The 27,363-nt window shown below is 42.0% G+C and overlaps 1 protein-coding gene across 3 annotated transcripts in view; it reads left to right on the forward strand.

Moving 5' to 3' along the window:
• The first annotated feature begins 706 nt into the window (after window positions 1-706).
• The window catches only part of mast4 (microtubule associated serine/threonine kinase family member 4), a 215,220-nt gene continuing 188,563 nt past the window's right edge, over window positions 707-27,363 (forward strand). For all 3 annotated transcript variants that reach the window (XM_064942917.1, XM_064942918.1, XM_064942919.1), the window contains exon 1: window positions 707-1,119. In XM_064942917.1, coding sequence (XP_064798989.1) covers window positions 883-1,119 — 237 coding nt within the window. In that variant the 5' untranslated portion in view covers window positions 707-882. The remainder of the gene's footprint in view (window positions 1,120-27,363) is intronic.

Here is a 27,363-nt window from a genome sequence, read left to right on the forward strand (position 1 = left end):
GGTTGCATCCATCTTGTGTAAAGATTGAAAATCATGATTGCGGCAACAATTCCTGGACATCACACATTATTACTCAATACCTCAAATTAATCAGACCCCCGTTTTTCAGTTGTTTATCATTATTTCAAACGATCCCAGTGCCCTATTCTCCTCATCAGTGTATGTGTGTGTGGGTAGCACTTAAGAGGCATCTAATTCATTTTAGTATGTGAGTCAGAAATCAGAAACAAAACACATCAGCAAACAAAGTGATAAAGTAGTTTAGCAAACAATAATAATGGGATAAAAAAGCATTGAACAATCTAAACGAAAAGCACACCCAATACAGGCCTGAGAGACTGGGGGGAGCTGGAAGTAGAAACAGCATGTGGTGGAGTTGAAAGTAGAAACCCATTGAAAGTGCACTTTCTCCCAGTCCCATAGCATATCAAGGTTGAGACCCTTGGGAGAGGTCATAATAGGCCCTACAGAGTGGTCAGGTACTACCCTTGCAAGAACGGTCCGCTGCTAAAATGTGGCCAAGTTCATGTCTGCGTGTCAACAGGAGCAAAACTCACAAAAGTCTCTTTCATTTGATTGAGTATTACACATCGGGGCCAATGCAAGAGGCGCACAGCGGGTCAGTTCCCATGTTTTGGTAGGCGGAGTTATGAAATGAATCCAATTCCAGGCGCTTTTTGCCAGACAGATTGCACTCAGCCAACGATGAGACAGACGGCTGTGTCGTAGCCCCTGGACCTCACTGAATGGAACTTTCCAACGGTGTCCGTGCAACCAATCCTCCACATGACTTCAAAGGACAGGTGTGCAGGTAGACATTAGCCTACGCGGTGACTTTGACATGCTGGCGTGATAGGTGTCTGTAGACTACATTTAAACATTATGGAGGAACAACACTTGTTTGGAAACGACAGCGGGAGCCAGTCCTCTTCAGGGTCTGAAACCTTGTCAGAGGGAGAAGGCATACAAGAAGAGCACCAAAATGACGATGATTTCAACGGCCAACACGCTTCAGATTTCGAAACTATAAAAGCAGAAGGGAAAGAAGAAAAGAGTGTGGCAGACGACGAGGTGGAAACGGGGAATAAAGAATATGGGGAAGAAGGAGACGACGAAATGGTAAAGAGTGCGAACGTGTAATTGACCCATTAAACGTTTAAATTAGCCTATATAATGTCAATGGTTTTGGGTGAAGTGGCTTGAAGGGCAAGAGAGAGAGTGTGTGTGTGCGTGCCTGCCCTCGCAATTGATAACCATGCCTTGCTGCGTATGTGCACTGATGTGGGAAATACGAAATCAAGTTGCTTAATATTCTGCTAAAATATTATTTAGACTACAGAGAGATCTACATTACATGACCATAAGTATGTGGACACCTGCTTGTCGAACATCTCATTACAAATTCATGGGCATTCATATGGAGTTAGTCCCCCCTTTTGCTGCTATAACAGCATCCATTCTTCTGGGAAGGCTTTCCACTACATGTTGGAACAACGCTGCGGGGACTTGCTTCCATTCATCCACAAGAACATTAGTGAGGTTGGGCACGGATGTTGGGCGATTAGGCCTGGCTTGCAGTCTCAGTTCCAATTCTTCCCAAGAAGCTTGATGGGGTTGAGGTCAGGGCTCTGTGCAGGCCAGTCAAGTTCTTCCACATCGATCTTAAACCATTTTTGTATGGACTTCGCTTTGTGCACTGGGCTATTGTCATGCTGAAACAGGAAAGGGCCTAACCCAAACTGTTGTCACGAAGTTGGAAGCACAGACTCGTCTAGAATGTCATTGTATGCTGTAGTGTTAATATTTCCCTTCACTGGAGCTAAGGGGCCTAGCCCGAACCATGAAAATCAGCCCCAGACCATTATTCATTCTCCACCAAACGTTACAGTGGCACTATGCATTCATGCAGGTAGTGTTCTCCTGGCATCCGCCAAACCAGACTGCCAGATGGTGAAGCGTAGTTCATCACTCCAGAGCAGTGATTCCCAACATTGTTTGGTTACTGCACCACCAACTGAGTTTTGCTCTGCCTGAAGTACCCCCTCATGTGCATTTTACTAGTAGACCTATAGTCTCATTAGTCTTCCCAAGTGCCCCCTGTGGATAGGCCAAGTATCCCCAGGGGTCCTTGTACCCCTGGTTGGGAACCACTGCTCCAGAGTCCAATGGCAATGAGCTTTACACCACTCCAGCCAACGCTTGGTGTTGCACATGGTGATCTTAGGCTTGTGTGCCGCTGGTCGGACATGGAAATGCATTTCATGAAGCTCCCAACAAACAGTTATTGTGCTGACGTTGCTTCCAGAGGCAGCTTGGAACTAGGGAGTGAGTGTTGCAACCGAGCACAGACAATTTCTAGACACGGTCCCATTCTGTGAGCTTATGTGGCCTACCACTTACAATTGACCGGGGCAGCTCTAGAAAGGCAGATATTTGACGAACTGACTTGTTGGAAAGGAGGCATCCTATGACGGTGCCATGTTGAAGGTCACTGAGCTCTTCAGTAAGGCCATTCTACTGCCAATGTTTGTCTATGGAGATTGGATGGCTGTGTGCTTGATTTTTAGCGACAGGAGTGGCTGAAATAGCCAAATCCACTAATTTGAAGGGGGTCCACCTACTTTTGGCCATTTAGTGTCTCATTTTACGTTTGTCGAGCTGTCTATTCTTTTGATTAGTGATACTCCCAGTAGCCTTATAGTGACACAGTAGGCTGATTGATTCATATGGTTAGCTGTCAGGGGGATATTGGAAGTCCCCAAGACAATTAGTTAGGGCAAATTGCTCTCTCGCCAGTTCCTGGTGTGTTGTGTGATAACAAAGGCTACTTCATGTTTCAGTCTTTTTTTCATAGCAACCTGCAAAGCATCCCTAATGATTACTGTTTATGACATGGCTCAGCTTTGGGGAAAATGTCAGCATGAAGTCGGCTGGGGATATGGACTATGTACTGAAAGGACAATTCATATTCACAACACGGAGATTCTTCCATTCAATTCTGCTCACTCGCCAGCCATGCTCAATACGCAATATGCACAAGGTCCTCAACAGCTGAGCATATGCAATAGCCTACATTCTGAATATCCACTGCTTTGCTTTGTTGTCGTAGAGAGAAGTTATTGTTTGACGTTCCCAGGTTATCCTTTGGTGTTGAAGTGTTTTGGGTAAATATATCCAGGCTTTGTCGAAGGGAAGAGCACACCCTGAGACTTTAAACATAAATCTGTAGCCTTGTGTGTGAATGCTAAGGTTGGGACGATACTCATTAGTATAATGTTAAGGAAACAAAACACAAGGTGTATTAAACTTCTTTAAGAAAACAGCCCAAATGTTGGAAACAGTTATTTTCCAAGCAATATTTTATATACCTCAGGTTATTAAATATTACGATACTGGTATTGTCCCGGTACTAGTGTGTATGAAAAATAAGCCCTCTCTATATATTGATTGACAACCATTAGGTAAGAGTTAGATATTAAACTCCTAAGATGTGCATTATTTGAGGAAATAAAAAATACTCTTTGCCTGAGGCTTGCCTGGCAATGATGCTACTGAGAACGAAGTGAATTAGGCAGACAAATCTCTTTTAAATAGCTTAATTGGATTGCCTTCCCAGTTCAGACTGGTTTCACTGGTTCTGATCAGCTCAATTGGTTTAGAGTTTAACCTTGCTGATCTAACCAGGGGGTGTGTTCAGGATCTGTAACATTTCAAACACTTGTCTGAGACACTTGTCTTTTGCTGCTCAGACCTCCGATCAAACAGGTGTAGGTGGAAATGGCCCCTAACCGCTGATTCACGGTCAGTTATATTTTTTCCCTGCCTAAAGTCTAAGGCTTATATTGGGAGTAGGGTAGTCTGATAGTAGATCTGTATTTAAGGGTGACTCCTACCCAGAGCTAATTCAACTCGTCAATGCACCTTTACCCCTCTAAATCTGTCAGGTGACCACCGTTGGGGACATAGCCTAACCTCTAACCCCTGATCTGTGACTTACGTCATACCCTTAAGGGGGTTAAAGAGGGAAAGGCTTCTGGGAAGAGTGGCTTATCTGTGTCATCTCCTCAGGCTGGTTTTGTGTTGGACTGAGGGCCTCTATTCAAACAGAACACATGCTCTAGCGGTGTTTATGCACGCTTTGTTTACTAACAACTGCTCACGCATGCACATACAGGGACACATACACACACACACACTTCTTATTCTAAAAATGGGTAGCATCTATCGGAGTTTTAACTGGTAGTAGCAGGTTTTTACAGTACCCCAAAATCATAATTTTATTTGGGGAAAAATACTACTGAATGACAAAGGAAACACAAACTTTAATTGGACTCTGTGTTTATATCAGTCCAGCTGCATTTTCTTAGCAGGACTGTCTCTGTCTACACTTACCTCATGTAAACTGCGCCTGGTGGTCCGGCCAGATATGGCTACAGTAATGGATGTTTGGCATATAAGGAAAGGTCCAGGAAAGAGGAGACTACTGTGTTGGAAAGAGTCCTGGTCAAGAAAACCCACTTCTCATTTGGAGGGAGATGATTTGATTAAATATGGGCGGACTTGGCAGACCTTGTAGTCACTCACAACAGGAATACAGGAATGGGAATAAAACTGATCCCGGACCTCTGCAATTATAGCGCAGACTATTTCACACAATGTCCTAAAATGAAATGAAATGAAGTGAAGGATTTGAAACATCTTGGTGGGATGATTGAGAAAAGGATGCTTTTACCTTTTGAATTTCAATACCAGATGAGCACAGTGTTAGTCAACTCTATCACAATGCCAACTGAAAGTATCCTCCTTTCAACACTAGTACTGAAATGTTTTCCGGGTGTTTACAACAGCCATGTTTTTTTCATGTCTGTTGGCTCATTCCACATCAAAACAGCTTGTTTTCTGCTCCTCAATCCCCCTGTATACCTGATTTCCCTTCTGTGAGAGAAATGGACTACGTGTTGATTCTTATTTGTACACTAATCATGTTGTGGTACTGAAATGTTTTCCGGGTGTTTACAACAGCCATGTTTTTTTCATGTCTGTTGGCTCATTCCACATCAAAACAGCTTGTTTTCTGCTCCTCAATCCCCCTGTATACCTGATTTCCCTTCTGTGAGAGAAATGGACTACGTGTTGATTCTTATTTGTACACTAATCATGTTGTGGTTTTTCCTTTTGTGATTCTAATGAGTTGTGAAAGGTTAAGGAGAGGAGTGTAGCCCATCACACAGCTCTTTCCAAGTCCATCATTTTTCTCCAATCTGTCGCACTTCCAAGTGATTGTAATATTCAAGTAATGAATTGACAATGAGAGACTGGACCCAGTTTCAGAATATTCACCATGTTGTATTGAGGCTAGGAACAGCAAGTGTTATACATCATCCAAGGTGTGCCTGATTTGTTATTCCATTGCCTTATACGTCTTATGTAATGGTCTGGGGGTTGAACTGCTTTCTTTTCTTGAATTTCACCATAAACGCATGTCCTTTAAGGAAGAAACTGAGGGAAAGAGGATCAAATTGCAGGATTTAGCTTTTCTCTCACACTAGAGATAAAGCTTAACATTTGTTGTGTACAGAACACCAAGTTAATAACCCTTCTCACTTTCTCTCTCCCACTGTACTTCATCAGTCCCAATTGTATCCATTTCCCCCCAAACACTGATGATTTCCTTGTTGTGATGTCATTACTGCCTGCCTGTAATTACCCAGCCCGTTGTTTTAGCAGCTAGCCAGTCGGGGCTGTCCATAAGGCACATCCAGTGTCAGTGAATGGTTAAGAGGATTAACTGTCAATCTGTTTAAGAACGCTTCTGGCTCTCTATGGTGGGGGGTGATGTCATTACAGGATGGAACTTTAATTTCTGCCTTTTCATCCAATCCCAACACTGGTCCAGCTCTAGTCCACACTACAGTCCTCACACACTGGCTGCAATGGCAGACTTTTAAAGTGATATTACAGAGTGACAGTATTAGACTATCAAAGATCATGGCCCTAAGGCGCAATTGGACCATAGGTGAGTTACCTTCTTCTGAAGGTTTTAAGGTAAGGCCACACTATTAATAGAACATGTATTATCTCCAATAATACATGTGTAATATTGTATCTCTCTGGGTAAGACACTATATTGGATCAGTTGGTTCCGACAGGAGTGTTTTGGTTGGTGGCTAGTGGTGCTTCTCAAGCCCTTGTTTTGTGTGGGCTGTGGGCTCTAGCTGTGTTTTTACTGTCTACAGTACACTACAGCAGTTGAATTTTAATCTGCTGCTGGGGTCTACCTAGATGTCGGCGCTTTTTGAATTATTTATGCCTTATGTAATCGCAGCTTGATATCCACATTCAATTTGATGTTCTGTTAAAAGATCTGTCTAACTTTGTTTTTCAACCTACCTGGGTAAAGAGCTTTTCAGATGTGTATCTGTCTGTTCTCTTTTATTCTCTTTATCATGTGGGTGTTGGTGTTGGATTGAGGCATGATATAAACTTGGTAGTTCGGGCCCTGAATGCTGGTTATCTGAAAATATGTTATTTTTATGGCTGTAATTCTGTTGGTAACCAGTTTGTAACAGCAGTAAGTCACCTCAGGGGTTTGTGGTATATGGCCAATATACCATGACTAAGGGCTGTGTCCAGGCACGCCGCGTCGAGTCATGCTTAAGGACAGCCCTTAGCTATGGTATAATGACCATATACCACACCCCTCCATCCCTTATTGCTTAATAAAAACGTGTAATAAAGCCAAGATGGAGTATAACTTGGGTGGACTTGTTTTCCCCTCATCCTATGGTTTCGTTCAATCTAAAGTCAGATGTAAAGTCCTATCCATATGATTTTACCCATTTATTTTGAACATATGCTGCTTCCTTTATTAACCTGCACCAACCGAAGTAGCTCGCCAAGTTTGCAAGCCTATCCATATTTGTTTTAGCGACAGTATACAAACACTCGTTAAAGCCTTTGTCCAGACGCCAAAGTCAAGAGTGAGCTGAATAGAACTGGTTAATTAATGAAGGGGATACCGGTGGAGACGTACATAAGGCCTTGTCCCGGGAAACATGTCCTGGTCACGACATAAGTGATGTCAGTGTGTAACTGTATAGGCCTGTGCAGTGAGAATGTACTGTTGACGTCGATGTAAACCACTCGCAGTTAAGCTCTGTGGGCCTTCTGCAGTCACATTTTACTTTGTTTTTCCTGTCCCTCACTATATTTAGTATTCACCGTCTTTGTTAGGATAATTTATTTCTAAGTAAGTAGAAGGTCATGATGTAATGGCTATTACCGGCATAGGCCTATATCCAAGTATCACATAGCTACAATAGCCTATCTAGTTTAAAAGTTTAAACATACAAAACTGACACATTTCGGGGTCTGACTCCTAGGTCGGTATTGATGTTACATATATCTTAAATAGCGTCTTGGGGCTACTGAAGCCAGTTTGGATAGGAATACGAACCCCATAGAAAAGGTCTGTTTCTGTTCAGCGTTAGATAATGTCAACACAGGAATCTGAATCCCCATTGAGAAGGAGCAGGGTGTAAGGGTTCAACGCCTGCTAAAGATCTTACTAGACAGGACATGGAGTTCCACTGTCAATGCACCAGAGGTTACAAAGTGAACAGGGGGCCATTTGGAAGTGGAGCCTCTCTTGAGGATTCCTATTGCCCAAAGGGACATTGGTTTTGTGTGACTTGAACTTTTGCGTGTTGATGTTGTTTTTCAGACCAAACCTCTCTGACCTCTTAGGAGGGTGTCTCTCTTTTGCTCTCTCTCGTGTGTGTGTGTGTGTGTGTGTGTGTGTGCTTCAGCAAATAGTGGAATGGGGTGAGAGTAGAGTCAGACAGATGTTGGGTGACAAGGTCGTGAGGAACGTGGTGTGTTGTGCTGGAGACCCTGAGAAAAGAGGTCTGAATATCCTTCTCACTACTACCAGCGGGACTGTGTGGACTCCCAGGTGGTTGAGGAAGGGAGATGTACTGGAGTTGTATTCTTTATTACTCGGTTATTAATACCATATGACTGAACTATTGCACATACACTAAGTACACACTGTGTGTGGAAGTCTTGAATGTATAGTTCACTCAACTCTTTTAGTGTTTTTGTTTATTAATCCACCAAAAATGTGCATGTCAGCATTCAAGTTTTTCAAGATATAGCACTTTCAGCACAGAGCAATAACTGTGAATTATCTGTGTAAAGTGTCAGATTTATTATTATTATTTTTTTTACCTTGATGCTGGTTTTGTGACAGTAGCATTAAATATACAGCACCAGTCGAAAGTTTGAACAGCTACTCATTAAAGGGTTTTTCTTTATTTTTACTATTTTCTACATTGTAGAATAATAGTGAAGACACACTATGAAATAACACATGAAATCATGTAGTAACCAAAAAAGTGTTAAACAAATCAGAATATATTTTAGATTCTTCAAAGTAGCCACCGTTTGCCTTTGATAGCTTTGCACACTTTTGGCATTCTCTCAACCAGCTTCATGAGGAATGCTTTTCCAACACTCTTGAAGGAGTTCCCACATGTGCTGAGTACTTGTTGGCTTCTTTTTAGTGACGCGCCAATATTAGATTTTTGGCCGATCCCAATATCCAATATGTTCCTTGACCAAAAAAAACAATACCGATATTTAACATTTTTAAGCATTCTGGTACAGTTATAGTTAAGACACACATGGACGCAGCGGCCTAAGGCACTGCATCTCAGTGCAAGAGGCGTCACTATAGCCCCTGGTTCAAATCCAGGCTGTATCAAATCCGGACGTGATTGGGAGTCCCATATGGCGGCGCACAATTGACCCAGCGTTGGCCTATCCCGGCCAAACCCGGACATCACCTGTAAATAATAATTAGTTCTTAACTGACTTACCTTGTCAAGTAAAGTTTACACACCACACTGACCAAAAAGTTATTTTGTTGGCACATGTCCCCATTTATCAGGAAAAACATAATCAAAACCTATTTCTTTCACTTAATTGCTGTGCTGTTTCGTTGTTCAGTTGTTTCATTCTCAACCAGGATTTCTATGGAACGCCGTTTGGGTCTTTGCGTGTCAAAAAAGATACACGTCAAATAACACTATTTGACGTGTCGAAAAACACCATTTGACCAATCAGGACCTGAATATGACTGCACATCACAATTTTTACATTTTTATTTCACCTTTATTTAACCAGGTAGGCTAGTTGAGAAAAGTTCTCATTTGCAACTGCGACCTGGCCAAGATAAAGCAAAGCAGTTCAACACATACAACAACACAGAGTTATACATGGAATAAACAAAACATACAGTCAACAATACAGTTGAAAGTCTATATACAGCATGTGCAAATGAGGTAGGATAAGAGGGGTAGGCAATAAATAGCCCACGGTGGCGAAGTAATTACAATATAGCAATTAAACACTAGAATGGTAGAATGTGCAGAAGATGAATGTGCAAGTAGAGATACTGGGTTGCGAAGGAGCAAGATAAATAAATACAGTATGGGGATGAGGTAGTTGGATGGGCTATTTACAGAAGGGCTATGTACAGGTGCAGTGATCTGTGAGCTGCTCTGACAGCTAGTGAGGTAGATCTGAGTCTCCAGCTTCAGGGATTTTTGCAGTTCATTCCAGTCCTTGGCAGCAGAGAACTGGAGGGAGAGGCGGCCAAAGGAGGAATTGGCTTTGTGGTTGACTAATAAGATATACCTGCTAGAGCGCGTGCTACGGGTGGGTGCTGCTATGGTGACCAATGAGCTGAGATAAGGCGGGGCTTTACCTAGCAGAGACTTGTAGATGACCAGGAGCCAGTGGGTTTGGCGACGAGTATGAAGCGAGGGCCAGCCAACGAGAGCGTGCAGGTCGCAGTGGTGGGTAGTATATTTGGCTTTGGTGACAAAACGTATGGCACTGTGATAAACTGCATTCAATTTGTTGAGTAGAGTGCTGGAGGCTATTTTATAAATGACATCGCCGAAGTCGAGGATAGGTAGGATGGTCAGTTTTACGAGGGTATGTTTGGCAGCATGGGTGATGGATGCTTTGCTGCGTAATAGCAAGCTGATTCTAGATTTAGTTTAGGATTGGAGATGTTTAATGTGAGTCTGGAAGGAGAGTTTACAGTCTAACCAGACACCTAGGTATTTAGTTGTCCACATATTTTAAGTCAGAATCGTCCAGAGTAGTGATGCTGGACGGGCAGGCAGGTGCGGGCAGCGATCGGTTGAAGAGCATGCATTTAGTTTTACTTGCATTTAAGAGCAGTTGGAGGCCACGGAAGGAGAGTTGTATGGCATTGAAGCTTGTCTGGAGGTTTGTTAAGTGTCCAAAAGAAGGGCCAGATGTATACAGAATGGTGTCATCTGTGTAGAGGTGGATCAAAGAATCACCAGCAGCAAGAGCGACATCATTGATGTATACAGAGAAGAGTCGGCCCGAGAATTGAACCCTGTGGCACACCCATAGCGACTGTCAGAGGTCCGGACAACAGGCCCTCTGATTTGACACACTGAACTCTATCAGAGAAGTAGTGAACCAGGCGAGGCAATCATTTGAGAATAATAATTGAACTTGTTTACGTAGTTATTACACCATCACTCATATTTCATATGTCACAACGATTTATTGATACGCATACTATGATGCTGGTAAAGTTGTCTCGTGCACCTACAGTGCTGGTCATAAAGAAAGCTAGCTAGCTCATGGATGCTAACAATGTTCTTCCCCAAAACATAGCAAAACAACAATCTGTTTCAGTAGATATAGTTAGTTAGCCAGCTAACTATATACACTGCTCAAAAAATAAAGGGAACACTTAAACAACACACTAACTCCAAGTCAATCACACTTCTGTGAAATCAAACTGTCCACTTAGGAAGCAACACTGATTGACAATAAATTTCACATGCTGTTGTGCAAATGGAATAGACAACAGGTGGAAATTATAGGCAATTAGCAAGACTCCCCCAATAAAGGAGAGGTTCTGCAGGTGGTGACCACAGACCACTTCTCAGTTCCTATGCTTCCTGGCTGATGTTTTGGTCACTGGCGGTGCTTTCACTCTAGTGGTAGCATGAGACGGAGTCTACAACCCACACAAGTGGCACAGGTAGTGCAGCTCATCCAGGATGGCACATCAATGCGAGCTGTGGCAAGAAGGTTTGCTGTGTCTGTCAGTGTAGTGTCCAGAGCATGGAGTCGCTACCAGGAGACAGGCCAGTGCATCAGGAGATGTGGAGGAGGCCGTAGGAGGGCAACAACCCAGCAGCAGATGTGCATGTGTCTGCTCAAACGGTCAGAAACAGACTCTATGAGGGCCCGACGTCCACAGGTGAGGGTTGTGCTTACAGCCCAACACCGTGCAGGACGTTTGGCATTTGCCAGAGAACACCAAGATTGGCACAGATGAAAGCAGGTTCACACTGAGCACATGTGACAGATGTGACAGAGTCTGGAGACGCCGTGGAGAACGTTCTGCTGCCTGCAACATCCTCCAGCATGATCGGTTTGGCAGTGGGTCAGTCATGGTGTGGGGTGGCATTTCTTTGGGGGGCTGCTCAGCCCTCCATTTGCTCGCCAGAGGTAGCCTGACTGCCATTAGGTACCAAGATGAGAACCCCAGACCCCTTGTCAGACCATATGCTGATGCGGTTGGCCCTGGGTTCCTCCTAATGCAAGCCAATGCTAGACCTCATGTGGCTGGAGTGTCAGCAGTTCCTGCAAGAGGAAGGCATTGATGCTATGGACTGGCCCGCCCGTTCCCCAGACCTCAATCCAATTGAACATATCTGGGACATCATGTCTCGCTCCATCCACCACAGACTGTCCAGGAGTTGGCGGATGCTTTAGTCCAGGTCTGGGAGGAGATCCCCCAGGAGACCATCCGCCACCTCATCAGGAGCATGCCCAGGCATGGTAGGGAGGTCATACAGGCACGTGGAGGCCACACACACTTCTGAGCCTCATTTTGACTTGTTTTAAGGACATTACATCAAAGTTGGATCAGCCTGTAGTGTGGTTTTCCACTTTAATTTTGAGTGTGACTCCAAATCCAGACCTCCATGGGTTGATGAATTTGATTTCCATGGATAGTTTTTGTGTGATTTTGTTGTCAGCACATTCAACTATGTAAAGAAAAAAGTATTTCATAAGAATATTTCATTCATTCAGATCTAGGATGTGTTATTTTAGTGTTCCCTTTTTTTTAGTAGTGTAGATAGAGTTATTTTAGATGACACCTAATTCATAAAACAGTTATCAGTCTACTCAGTGACACCCAGAGAACATTAGGTCCGTAGTTCTTATTGCAGGACAATGAAACAGCTGTGAATCTAGCCACATTTATTATCAACCTATGTGTATTGAACACTATTCCAGAGGAAAAATAATACTGTGTGGATATTTTGGAGTCTGATAACAGAGGAGGATGTTGGGGGGAAAAAGATATTGGGTATTGAGTGGACTGATATATTGCATTGTCTAAAATGATTGACACCGATTTCCAGGCATTTTTGATAGTGGAGGACAGTGGTTTTATAAATTATAGCAATAGTCTAAATCCAATGTACACAATTCCAAGCAAGAAAACCCTTTCAAAATAACTTATTCCACAACTGTACGCAAGCACATGGGCTTCAGTGCGGGGAAGAGTCCAAAAAGCTACTGCAGTTTACCTTACCACTGACTCCTGGACATCAACGGTAACCACTTCTTACATGTCGGTTACATGTCACTTCTTTGAAGATTTTTCGATGTCTGGCTGTCTTCTGGACTGCTTTGAGTTCATCCACAGACACACCTCAGAGAACTTGGCAGAAGAACTGTCGAGTTCTCGACAACTACTGTGATTATTATTATTTGACCATGCTGGTCATTTATGATCATTTGAACATTTTTGCCATGTTCTGTTAAAATCTAAAACCCGGCACAGCCAGAAGAGGACTGGCCACCCCTCATAGCCTGGTCCTCTCTAGGTTTCTTCATAGGTTTTGGCCTTTCAAGGGAGTTTTTCCTAGCCACCGTGCTTCTACACCTGCATTGCTTGCTGTTTTAGGCTGGGTTTCTGTACAGCACTTTGAGATATCAGCTGATGTAAGAAGGGCAATATAAATACATTTGATTGGATTTGCAGCTGTGGAATAGGAGGAGAACAGTAGGTGCTGAAAAACTAAAGTGTACACAACGCCAGATGGGGATGCCTGAGCTGAGGCCTAAACAAGACTGCACTACAAGGTGGAATTCAACATGTTATATGTTGAAGCGGTTTCTTGAGTCACAGGATGCCATCATCTATACCCTGGCCATTGTCAATGCACCTGTTGATGCACTGACCCATGAGGTGGTGGAGGAGGTGTGCCGAGTCCTGAAACCCTTTGAGCAGGTCACTGTGGAGATCAGTAGAGGTACAGTAAGCAGTTATTAATAAATCATTATTTAGTCCAGTATTATATATGTATATGAGCAGTAGATGAGAATTTAGTATCAGTAGACAACATGAACCTGAACTAATAAGCTACTGTTCTCTATTTTCAGTTATGTGGCAGCCTCAAAAATGATACTCCTGTGTAAGGGTCTGCAGCGAATTACAGCCAGCCGCCAGAGAGAAGCACATGTAACCACAGAGTTGATGGGCACCCTATGTTGATCAATAGAGAGAAAGTTCCACATGATGGAATATAATCACGCGCTCTAAGAAACCGCTGCACTTGAGCCAAGGTTTAAGAAGTTAGCCTTCAGTGATGCCAGAGCGATTGATGAGGCACTTCAAAGAATAACCTCAGCAGCAGGGAGGGACAGCCCCAGCAGTCAGCTGGCTCAGGAACCAGGGCAATAGGAAGAAGAGGGATCAGATGGAGCAGAAGCACCAGCCGTAGTGCCACAAATATCTGTTTTTTGGATGCTGTTTGACGAGAGAGCAACTGGTGATGCAGCGTGAAGGAATCCCTCAGCAGATGCCATAATGGAGGTCCGATCCTATTTGGAGGAGCCCCTCCAAAGAAGTGCAGATCCTCTGAGCTGGTGTCAGAACAAGACAACTGTCTCCCCACGGTTTACTAAAGTAATGACAGGGAGACTGTGTAGTGGCCACATCTGTTCCCTCTGAGAGGGTCTTCTCAAAAACGGGACAAAAAATTACTGGGAGAAGAAACCGCATCAGCCCCTCGAAAGGCGGCTTGCATTTCTGAATGCAAATCTCTCATAAAAGCAAATATGGTCAGTGTTGCTGGTTATAACATGGCAATAAAGAAGAGAGTAAAGAAGGACCCATTTAATATTTTAAGTGGGATGCTGCAGTTTTGCACATGTATTTTTCTTTGATATGGTGCAATATTCTATTATGCTGTTCAGATTGTATTCATTTTGAATGGTTAGATTTATATGCACTTTGTTTATATACATTAAAAAGTTATACTTTAAATGCAAATGTTTAATAGCATTCTTTTTCATAACAAACCAATGCATTTTTAAATACATTGTGGTTAAGGTAGAGTATTATATCATTTAATTAGAATTGTTTTCACACCAATCATAGTCAAACTATCACAAACTGTTTGACTTGAAAAAATACAAAACATAATTTTTTTCAAAGAGCCATTTGGGAACCAAAAGAGACGGCTCTTTTTGGTGAGCCGGCTCACTGAAAAGAACCGGGAATGCCCATTACTAATAGGATCCCCTAGGAAACACTTTTCAACACTTTAGTTCCTACCCTTAGTGCCCACTTATATTCTAACTATAGAATTAGAATAGTCGTTTATATTTCCATGATTCCAACAGTTTTTCTCTAATTCGCAAGTCAAATTGCAATTGCAACATTTGGTTAAAAATTTGTCCGAGATTATTTGCCCATATCGTGCAGCCCTACGTGGCAGTGTGTACAAATACTTAAGTACTACTTGAGTTGTTTTTATGTATCTGTACTTTACTATTTTTATTTTGACAACATTTACTTCACTGCATTCCTAAAGAAAATACTGTACTTTTTACTCCATACATTTTCCCTGACACCTAAAAGTACTTGTTACATTTTGAATGCTTAGTAGGACAGGACAATGGTCCAATTCACTCACTTGTCAAGAGAACATCCAGCCTCTGATCTGGAGGACTCACTAAACACATGCTTTGCTTATAAATTATGTCTGGTTGTTAGAGTGTGCCCCTGGCTATCCGTGAATCAAAAAAAAAAAAATGGTGCCATGCTTAATATGAGGAATTTGAAATTATTTAATATTTTACTTTTGATACTTAAGTATATTTTATCAATTACATTTACTTTTGATACTTAAGTATATTTAAAACCAAATGCTTTTAGACTTTTACTCAAGTAGTATTTTACTGGGTGACTCACTTTTACTTGAGTAATTTTCTATTAACGTGTCTTTTACTTATTCAAGTATGACAATTGGGTACTTTTTCCACCACTGCAATTGAATGCAGGAAATGCAGAAATGAGTGTGTTGAAATTTGTTTTGATTTAACAGTATAAAACAATCAGAATGGAGAGAGACTCATTGAAATCACTTAATGTATGTGTTGCCACCCTAGGATCACTCACTACTCATAAAGCACCCTAGGATCACTCACTTCTCAAAGCAAATGTAGGACTTTATTATTCAAAAACAAACAGTCATACTGTCCATAAAAAAAAAAATGTAAATACAGTGATATAATAATTTGGCCATATCACCTAGCCCTACTACGTTATATAGGTATGCACGTCAGCTTTGACATCGGATTTGCACTTCGGCGTTAAACTAGACATTAGGCCGATACCAATGCTGGCATTTTTAGCTAATATTGGCCGCTTCTGATATGTTCCCCGATATATCGTGCATCCCTACTACTTTTCCTTCACTCTGCGGTCCAACTCATCCCAAACCATCTCAATTGGGTTGAGGTCAGGTGATTGTGGAGATCAGGTCATCTGATGCAGCACTCCATCACTCTCATTCTTGGTCAGATAGCCCTTACACAGCCTGGCTGTGTTTTGGGTCATTGTCCTGTTGAAAAATAACTGATAGTCCCACTAAGCGCAAACCAGATGGGATGGCGTATCACTGCATAATGCTGTGGTAATGTGCCTTTAAAAAAAATTAAATCACAGATATTGTCTCTAACAAAGTACCATCACACCACTACCTTCATGCTTCACGGTGGGAACTGCACATGCGGAGATCCTCCGTTCACCTACTCTGCGTTTCAAAAAGACATGGCGTTTGGAACCAAAATTCAAAAATTTGGACTCATCAGACCAAAGGATAGATTTCCACCAGTCTAATGTCCATTGCTCGTGTTTTTCTTGGCCCAAGCAAGTCTAATTCTTATTGGTGTTCTGTAGTAGTGGTTTCTTTGCAGCAATTCAACCATGAAGGCCTGGTTCACGCAGTCTCCTCTGAACAGTTGATGTTGAGATGTGTCTGTTACTTGAGCTCTGAACTCACCCTCTGCAGCAGAGGAAACTCTGGGTCTTCCTTTTCTGTGGAGGTCCTCATGAGAGCCAGTTTCATCATAGTGCTTGATGGTTTTTGCGACTGAACTTGAAGAGACCTTCAAAGTTTTTGACATTTTCTGTAATGTCTTAAAGTAATAATTGACTGTCTTCGCATTGCTTATTTGAGCTGTTCTTGCCATAATATGGACTTGGTATTTTGCCAAATAGGGCTGTCTTCTTCTGTGTACCTTGTCACAACACAACTGATTGGCTCAAATGCATTAAGAACGAAAGAAATTCCACAATTTAACTTTTAAGAGGGCACACCTGTTAATTGAAATGCATTCCAGGTGACTCCCTCATGAAGCTGGTTGAGAGAATGCATAGAGCTGACGATCAATGCAAAGCGTGGCTACTTTGAAGAATCTCAAATATATATTTTGATTTGTTTCACACTTTTTTGGGTTACTACATGTTTCCATATGTTACTTCATATTTTTGATGTCTTCACTATTAATCCACACTGTAGAAAAAAGTACAAATAAAGAAAAACCCTTGAATGAGTAGGTGTCACGTTTTGAATGGCACTGTATTAGAGGTTGACGAATTATGATTTTTCAACGCCAATACCGATTATTGGAGGACCAAAAAAAGCTGATATCGATTAATCTGCCATTTTATTTTATTTGTAATAATGACAATTACAATAATACTGAATGAACACTTACTTTAGCGTAATATAATACATCAATAAAAATCAATTTAGCCTCAAATAAATGATGAAACGTTCCATTTGGTTTAAATAATGCAAAAACAAAGTGTTGGAGAAGTAAAAGTACAATGTGTGCCATGTAAAAATCTAACGTTTGAGTTCCTTGCTCAGAACATGAGAACATATGAAAGCTGTTGGTTCCTTTTAACATGAGTCTTCAATATTCCAAGGTAAGAGGTTTTAGGTTGAAGTTAATATAGTATTTATTTATAGGACTATTTCTCTCGATACCATTTGTATTTCATATACCTTTGACTATTGGATGTTCTTATAGGCACTATAGTATTGCCAGTGTAACAGTATAGCTTCCGTCCCTCTCCTCGCCCCTACCTGGTTGATGTGTTCCTGGTTCGAGCCAACAGCCATACTCAGAAGCATCATTGCCCATCGCTCCACAAAAGCCGCGGCCCTTGCAGAGCAAGGGGAACAACTACTCCAAGTCTCAGAGCGAGTGACGTTTGAAAAGCTATTAGCGTGCACCCTGCTAACTAGCTAGCCATTTCACATCGGTTACACCAGCCATTAGACTGATAGGCTTGAAGTCATAAACAGCGCTGTACTTGCGAAGAGCTGCTGGCAAACACACAAAAGTGCTGTTTGAATGAATGCATACGAGTGTGCTGCCGCCTGCCATCGCTCAGACTGCTCTATTAAATCAGACTTAATTATAACATAACACACGGAAATACGAGCCTTTGGTCAGTAATATGGTCGAATCCAGAAACTATCATTTCGAAAACAAAACGTTTATTTCAGTGAAATACGGTACCGTTCGGTATTTTATCTAACTGGTGGCATCCCTAAGTCTAAATATTATTGTTACATTGCACAACCTTCAATGTTATGTCATAATTCTGGCAAATTAGTTCGCAATGAGCCAGGCTGCCCAAACTGTTGCATATACACTGACTGCGTGCAATGAACGCAAGAGAAGTGACACAATTTCACCTGGTTAATATTGCCTGCTAACCTGGATTTCTTTTAGCTAAATATACAGGTTTAAAAATACAGTGGGGCAAAAAAGTATTTAGTCAGCCACCAATTGTGCAAGTTCTCCCACTTAAAATGAGGGGCCTGTAATTTTCATCATAGGTACACTTCAACTATGACAGACAATGAGAAAAAAAATCAGAATCTCATTGTAGGATTTTTAATGAATTTATTTGCAAATTATGGTGTAAAATAACTAGTAATATCATCAACCATGTGTAGTTAACTAGTGATTTATGATTGATTGTTTTTTATAAGATACGTTTAATGCTAGCTAGAAACTTACCTTGGTTTCTACTGCATTTGCGTAACAGGCAGTCTCCTCGTTGAGTGGAATGAGAGGCAGGTGGTTAGAGCGTTGGACTAGGTAACTGTAAGGTTGCAAGATTGTATCCCCCGAGCTGACAAGGTGAAAATCTGTCGTTCTGCCCCTGATCAAGGCAGTTAGCCCACCGTTCCTAGTCCGTCATTGAAAATAAGAATGTGTTCTTAACTGACTTGCCTAGTTAAATAAAGTTATTACAAAAAATTTAAACGGCAAAATCGTCGCCCAAAAATACCGAAATCGGCCCTAATTAATTGGCCATTGCGATGAATCGGTCGACCCCTATACTGTATAGACAACACCTAGCTATTGTACCATTCAAAGTGGGTTGACAAAAATGGCCTAATAACAGACACCCTTCCTTTCATGCTGATATCCATTCAGCCAAACACATGGCTCTATATTATGCATGTATGCATGTATGTATGTATGCATGTATGGCAGAGCGTAAAGCCCTGTTGAAGTCCTGAGGATGGGGGTTACACAGGGTTGTAATACAACACCATGGTAAACACCCATCAGAAAAGCCATGTTGAAGTCCTGAGGATGGAGGCTACACAAGGTTGTAACACAACACCATGGTAAACACCCCTCATTCCCAGAACCTCACCCCACTACAGGGACCTTAGACTCCAGGAGATTCTCCTGTGACATATGACACGTTGTTGACACGTGTGTTCATCTATGCAGTTCCGTGTCACATATGAATGTGAGGGGCGACATTCCATAAGAGAAGTTATATTTTAGGCAGGTCTTAAACATGGTGACTTTTCAGTCAACAAAGACCGAAATCCTGCAGGTAGCCTCGGTCGATATCCGAAAGGTCGCTGGTTTGAATACCAGAGACGAGGTGGAAAATCTGTTGCTGTGTACTTGAGAAAGGCACTTACCCCCTGAGAGTGGGGTTGTTGGGATATGCAAAATTATTTCCATTACACTCTTGTGTGTAAGAGGACGAATATAAGCACCCCCCTAATAATAATAATAATAATAATAATAATAATAATATTGTTGTAAGGAAGGAGTTCAGTGCAGTTTGACCTCTAGTGCCTTTACTGCCCAATACAAGTCTGTCTGAGATCCCTTGGGCTGGTAAGTAGGCGTTTATTAGCTTGCATTGTGTGAAGGTAAATAAAACGGATGAGCCTGCAGTCACAGCAATGCTAGTCATCCATTTATTTTCCTTGTCCTCTGTTCAACCCAAATGTCAGCCATTGTACTGGTGGGTTGATTCATGGCATGTACCTACTTTGAGGCACCATATCTTGGTGTATCCATCTGTGCAGCCATCCACTTTGTCTGTGTCTTAGACCCTGTGCCACAGGCGGTGTTATTTAAGTCCTAAGTCTGTCTGAAAACCTCACTAGGAATGTTAGATGAGGCTGCCACTTTGTTTCTTTTACATCAGAGGGAATGTGATACTTGTTAGAATTGTCCCAAGCATTTACTGCAGGATAATTATTGTGTGTAACTGCTCTTTTATATGCTGTGCAGGATAATTACTGTTTCTCTTTTGTTCCATGTGTGAAATGACTCTGTGCAGTGACTTGATATGAGTGAAGTGCTTTGACATAATCCAACTAATGAAGTGAGGGAGGGGCAAAATGAGAAGCTGTGGGAGAGTAAGAATAAATAGTTTTGGGGAGGAGGAAGTAACAATGCTCTCAGAGCGTAAAGTGCTACGATAGCTTCAGCTCAATGAACAAGGTTGTCTCTTGTGCTTTATCTGATAATGTGATAAGTCTGATTTCAGAACTGCAAATCGCTTCATTACTTCAGGGCGAGAGATGATATTGTTGATAACACTTTTCCTCTCATGTCAGTGTTGTAGGTGAATTGCGGGCGGCAGGTAGCCTAGCGGAGCTTTGTTACTGGAGCTTTGGGCCAGTAACTAAAAGGTCTCTGGTTCGGAAACCAGAGCCGACAAGGTAAAAACGAGTCTCTACCCTTGAGAAAGGCACTTAAACCCCATTTGCTCCAGTGGCGCTGTACTACTATGGCTGACCCTATAAAGCACCACATTTCACTGCACCCATCCAGTGTATGTGGCAATAAAAAATAACATATTGTGGATTAGATTTGCCCTGGGTGTGTTGACTGCTATGTAGGGGAACAGTTGGCTAGGGTTATAAGCTGGTCAGGAGTGGTTTAGGAGGAACCTACGTGCTATCTGAATTTGCAAGGTGCAGACTGACGGAACCCAAGTGACTGTAGGCTAAAGCAAGTGTGTGCTGCTACATTCTTTTCCACAGGTGATTTGTCTGTTGCGTGGTCAGAGTACTGTGTGTTGGGTTATGGCTAGCCTGCAGTGTTTTTAGGGAACCATGTAAGGTTGTGCCTAGACGGTGGTTAACCTGTGGGTTAGAGAGTCTTGTCATGGCCAACCAGTAGTAGCCTGTGCTGTGTCCTCTCATGTTACAGCTTCTGTGGCCTGTCAGTCTGGCGCTATTCTGGGGTTTGGGACAGCAGTAGACCTGGCTGGCAGCTCCTCAGGCTCACAAACTCTGTCTGACTGGCCTCAGAACAGCTATAAGCACAGGTGTATGTATTCCTGCGTTTCAGCAATATGCATGTTTGTATATGCCTGCCTGCCTCTGTGTGGCACATAGCTCCTCCCGTGCAGTATCAGATGGAAGATGGCCTAGCCAGGGGAATGTGAGAAGGGGACACAGTCAGAGTTGCTGAAGGCTCTAATGGAGGACTCTGCTTAAAGGGAGATGTCATTTCTGTATCCCAAATGGCACCCTAACCCCCATGGGGCTCTGGTCAAAAGTAGGGACCATGTAGGGAATAGCATGCCATATGGAACGTACACAGAAGCCCAGATGATTAATTGGTGATCTGGCCATACTCTGGGATTCCAAGGGGCACGGAGTGGAAAATCGGTCTTTCATCACTGGCATACTCACTGGCTCTTGGGATATGTGGGATATTGAGTGGTTGAAATGCCAAGTTTTCATTGAGTTCATGGACTTTCAGAGTGTTTTGGTTGGTCCACTCAACCAAAACAAGTAACCAAAACAAAGACAAACCAACGAAGTACCCAAGTGCAGAGCAAGGAAAGTGTTGTCTTAGTCCTGAAACATCGGGTTAATAATTTTGATTGAAGAAGGCCTTCAGTGATCATCATTGAGGGTTTCAATGGGATGAGAATATGTCTTTATTAGGCCAAGTTCCTTTTTGTTTTTAATGATAGTTATGGAATAAATCCACATTTACAAAGCTATTTCTGAAGTGGTTTTGTCTAGTGGCTGGAAAATATTGCTGAATGGCAGGAAATGTTGCTCTTCAGCCAACCGTTTGTGCCCTTTTGCCTAGATTTTTGGGAGTATTCATCTTCTAGCAGAGTTGGGCTGTGGTTGGAGTGGTATTCTGGCCATATTACCCCCCTGGGTGTTGTCAATCTTGAAGGGAGGATGCCCTGGCTATAGAAAATATGTCCTCTTGGTTCAAGCCAATTGTGTAGTTGAGAACCATGTGTCTGAGAGTAAAAATACACCCGTTGGTGTTTGGCTGAAACAACTACTCTCACTGGCTGTCATGAACTTTAGTACATATTCTGCTAGTGAAATGTCATGGGCAGCTCATTCAATGTGTTATTATGCACATGAGGGCTATTGCTTCATTTTGACCACTTGTAAAATCTAAGTCTAGGAATGATGAAAGTATAGTATGTGGTTTGAATGGCTCAGTGAGTTTGAACACGCTGGGAACACCAGGGGTGTATTTGTTGGATTCTGTGGCAAAATGTTTTGTCTGTTGCAAATCTTTACTTCAAAAGCAAAACGTTTTGCAACTAAAATTAATGTTTTTATATTGGACAAATTCAGGTAGGTTAACAGTCTCGTTGCAAAACGGTTTGCAACAGACAATGTTTTGCAGCTGTCTGCGACTAATAAATACACCCGAGGGTTGTGGTGGGTATGATTCCTGCATGGGCCCCACAGGCAGCATTTACACAGGCAGCCGAATTCAGGGGGATTCACTGTCTAAGCAACAACAACAGGAACTAATAACATCTTCCTAAATACATCCACTTCTTTTGCCCTTTGTGCAGCAGAATATTTTTCTATGTAAAAATTACTTGTCTGGTGGTCAGATTGTTGTGTAGAACTTGCAGTAGCCTAGATAATGGCAACATCTGAGAGAAGTAAACTTTGTCAGCCACATCGGAGCGCCTGATGAATTCTGAAGTGACTTCGCCAATACTTCGCCATCGATAATGACTGTTAGATATTGTGTTGCAGTGATGTTTGATCAGAATGGTATTGGTTCTGTCTGACAGACTTCTCCTGCGTTCTGTGCAACAGAGTCAGGGTATATGCAGCAGTTTGGGCCGCCTGGCTCGTTGCGAACTGTGACTATTTCTTCCAAACAAGGACGGCCAACTTCGCCAAACGGGGGATGATTTAACAAAAAGCGCATTTGCGAAAAAAGCATAATCATTGAACGAATGTACCTAACCATAAACATTAGTGCCTTGCTTAAAATCAATACACGGAGGTATATATTTTTAAACCTGCATATTTAGTTAAAAGAAATTCATGTTAGCGGGCAATATTAAACAAGGGAAATTGTGTCACTTCTCTTGCATTCATTGCACGCAGAGTCAGGGTATATGCAACAGTTTGGGCAGCCGGCTCATTGCGAACTAATTTGCCAGATTTGTACGTAATTATGACATAACCTTGAAGGTTGTGCAATGTAACAGGAATATTTAGATTTATGGATGATACCCGTTACATAAAATACAGAACGGTTCCGTATTTCACTGAAAGATTATACGTTTTATTTTCGAAATTATAGTTTCCGGATTTGACCATATTAATGATCTACGGCTTGTATTTCTGTGTTATTATGTTATAATTAAGTCTATGATTTGATATCTGATAGAGCAGTCTCACTGAACGGTGGTAGGCAACAGCAGGCTCGTAAGCATTCATTCAAACAGCACCTTAGTGCTTTTGCCAGCAGCTCTTCACTGTGCTTCAAGCATTACGTTGTTTGACTTCAAGCCTATCAACTCCCGAGATTAGGCTGGTGTAACCAATGTGAAATGGCTAGCTAGTTAGCGGGGTGTGCGCTAATAGTGTTTCAAATGTCACTCTGAGACTTGGAGTAGTTGTTCCCCTTGCTCTGCAAGGGCCGCGGCTTTTGTGGAGCGATGATGTGTAACGATGCTTCGAGGGTGGCTGTTGTCGATGTGTTCCTGTTTCGAGCCCAGGTAGGGGCGAGGAGAGGGACGGAAGCTATACTGTTACACTGGTAATACTATAGTGCCTATATGAACATTCAATAGTCAAAGGTTAATGAAATACAAATGTTATAGAGAGAAATTGTCCTAAAATTCCTATAATAATCTCAACCTAAAACTTCTTACCTGGGAATATTGAAGACTCATGTTAAAAGGAACCACCAGCTTTCATATGTTCTCATGTTCTGAGCAAGGAACTCAAACATTAGCTTTTTTACATGGCACATATTGCACTTTTATTTCTCAAACACTTTGTTTTTGCATTATTTAAACTAAATTGAACATGTTTCATAATTTATTTGAGGCTAAATTGATTTTATTGATGTATTATATTAAGTTAAAATAAGTGTTCATTCAGTATTGTTGTAATTGTCATTATTATACATTTTTAAAAAATGGCCGATTTTAATTGGTATTGGCTTTTTTTGGTCCTCTAATTATCGGTGTTGAAAAATCATAATTGGTCGACCTCTACTGTCTGTAGGTCGGCTATAGCAAGTCTCTTTGCTGTTCAGTGGTTAGTGCTGTGGAGTGGTGATCATTCACTGAGAGAGCAGATATCATGAGTAAATGACTGTAAACAGATGGTCAAGGTACTCTTGTAAGAGGAAGGCAAGAAAGTGCAGTACATTAAAAATCCTTAGAGTTAAGAAAGATAAGCACCCGAGTGTGTTCTTTTTCTATAAGAGCAGTTTATTTACTCAGGCAAGCTGAGCAAATGTTCAATGCAGACGGTCACTGCTGATAGGCGGGGGAATGGGATATGGTAGCTGCACAGACTGTCCTTCTTGCCTGTTTTAAATATGGCTCATCTCGGCTTTTACTTCTGTCTCTGTCTTTTTATCTCCATCCTCTGTGTGTTCCGTCTCTGGGCTCCTGGAATTGTAGTTTGAGAAAAGTGTTCTAATAAATATCTGAACGGGCAAACACAAGGACACCCGTCCGAGGAGTGCTGTGCATGCGGTCTCTCTCTGTAGGCTCAGGTGGTCAAGGTCAACGTTGGAAGTACCGGGCGGGCTCCACTGTTTGTTCTGCCATGTGCAGCATTGCTTCTCTCTGATCCCCTTTTGAGTGATTAACTGTTTCCTCTCCTGCTAGGTCAAGATGACTTTGTTGATAAAACAATCTCAGCCAACCCCTTCTGTACTGCATGTCTGCCTGTATGTCACGTCGTTCAAATCACTTTCCTTTAGTTTTTTGTATTATTGACTCGGTCTTGGCCTCTCTCTCTCCTCCTTTATTACTCTCTCTCTCCTCCTTTATTACTCTCTCTCTCCTCCTTTATTACTCTCTCTCTCCTCCTTTATTACTCTCTCTCTCCTCCTTTATTACTCTCTCTCTCCTCCTTTATTACTCTCTCTCTCCTCCTTTATTACTCTCTCTCTCCTCCTTTATTACTCTCTCTCTCCTCCTTTATTACTCTCTCTCTCCTCCTTTATTACTCTCTCCCTCCTCCTTTATTACTCTCTCTCTCCTCCTTTATTACTCTCTCTCTCCTCCTTTATTACTCTCTCCCTCCTCCTTTATTACTCTCTCTCTCCTCCTTTATTTCTCTCTCCTCCTTTATTACTCTCTCTCTCCTCCTTTATTACTCTCTCTCTCCTCCTTTATTACTCTCTCTCTCCTCTATTACTCTCTCTCTCCTCTTTTATTACTCTCTCTCTCCTCCTTTATTACTCTCTCTCTCCTCCTTTATTACTCTCTCCTCCTTTATTACTCTCTCTCTCCTCCTTTATTACTCTCTCCCTCCTCCTTTATTACTCTCTCCCTCCTCCTTTATTACTCTCTCTCTCCTCCTTTATTACTCTCTCTCTCCTCCTTTATTACTCTCTCTCTCCTCCTTTATTACTCTCTCTCTCCTCCTTTATTACTCTCTCTCTCCTCCTTTATTACTCTCTCTCCTCCTTTATTACTCTCTCTCTCCTCCTTTATTACTCTCTCTCTCTCCTCCTTTATTACTCTCTCCTCCTTTATTACTCTCTCCTCCTTTATTACTCCCTCCTCCTTTATTACTCTCTCTCTCCTCCTTTATTACTCTCTCCCTCCTACTTTATTACTCTCTCTCTCCTACTTTATTACTCTCTCTCTCCTACTTTATTACTCTCTCTCTCCTACTTTATTACTCTCTCCCTCCTCCTTTATTACTCTCTCTCTCCTACTTTATTACTCTCTCTCTCCTACTTTATTACTCTCTCTCTCCTCCTTTATTACTCTCTCTCTCCTCCTTTATTACTCTCTCTCTCCTCCTTTATTACTCTCTCTCTCCTCCTTTATTACTCTCTCTCCTCCTTTATTACTCTCTCTCTCCTCCTTTATTACTCTCTCTCTCCTCCTTTATTACTCTCTCTCTCCTCCTTTATTACTCTCTCTCTCCTCCTTTATTACTCTCTCCCTCCTCCTTTATTACTCTCTCTCTCCTCCTTTATTACTCTCTCCCTCCTCCTTTATTACTCTCTCCCTCCTCCTTTATTACTCTCTCTCTCCTCCTTTATTACTCTCTCTCTCCTCCTTTATTACTCTCTCTCTCCTCCTTTATTACTCTCTCCCTCCTCCTTTATTACTCTCTCTCTCCTACTTTATTACTCTCTCTCTCCTCCTTTATTACTCTCTCTCTCCTACTTTATTACTCTCTCTCTCCTCCTTTATTACTCTCTCTCTCTCCTTTATTACTCTCTCTCTCCTCCTTTATTACTCTCTCTCTCCTCCTTTATTACTCTCTCTCTCCTCCTTTATTACTCTCTCTCTCCTCCTTTATTACTCTCTCTCTCCTCCTTTATTACTCTCTCTCTCCTCCTTTATTACTCTCTCTCTCCTCCTTTATTACTCTCTCCCCTCCTCCTTTATTACTCTCTCTCTCCTCCTTTATTACTCTCTCTCTCCTCCTTTATTACTCTCTCTCTCCTCCTTTATTACTCTCTCTCTCCTCCTTTATTACTCTCTCTCTCCTACTTTATTACTCTCTCTCTCCTACTTTATTACTCTCTCTCTCCTACTTTATTACTCTCTCTCTCCTCCTTTTTCTTATCCCCCTTCTCTTCAGTTTGAGGTATGTCTTGGCGCTCTTACGTTCTCTGCTCTTGATATTTTTTTCTGTCTGGGCTTTAGACAAGCCATTTACTGTGAGGGCTTTCAACAGCTAATCAGTATACTCATGTCTTCATCCGGAGAGGTGCAGGGGTCTAAGGCACTGCATAGCAGTTCTAGAGGTATCACTACAGACCCTGGTTCGATCCTGGGCTGTATCACATAGGGTGGCGCACAATAGGCCCAGTGTCGTCCTGGTTATGGTTTGGCCAGTGTAGGCCGTCATTGTAAATGAGAATTTGTTCTTAACTGACTTGCCTAGTTAAATAAAGGTTAAATAAAAAAATTGGACACCGGTGAGGTCTAGAATGTTATATGCAAATGATTGCTGCAGCAGATGAGTTTCCTCTGTTAGACCTAAACTTCCATCTGTTTCACCTGGTGGTTGTTTGTTTGCTCATATTTGTCGCTACACTTTGAAATGTTAATCTGGTAGATGATGTATACCACAAACCTCTGAACAGAATCTTAAGGAATGCTACGGTTTACATTTCTAAATAGTATTATTCTTAATTTTA

This window comes from Oncorhynchus masou, chromosome 28, assembly GCF_036934945.1.
Source record: "Oncorhynchus masou masou isolate Uvic2021 chromosome 28, UVic_Omas_1.1, whole genome shotgun sequence".
Classification (NCBI taxonomy): domain Eukaryota; kingdom Metazoa; phylum Chordata; class Actinopteri; order Salmoniformes; family Salmonidae; genus Oncorhynchus; species Oncorhynchus masou.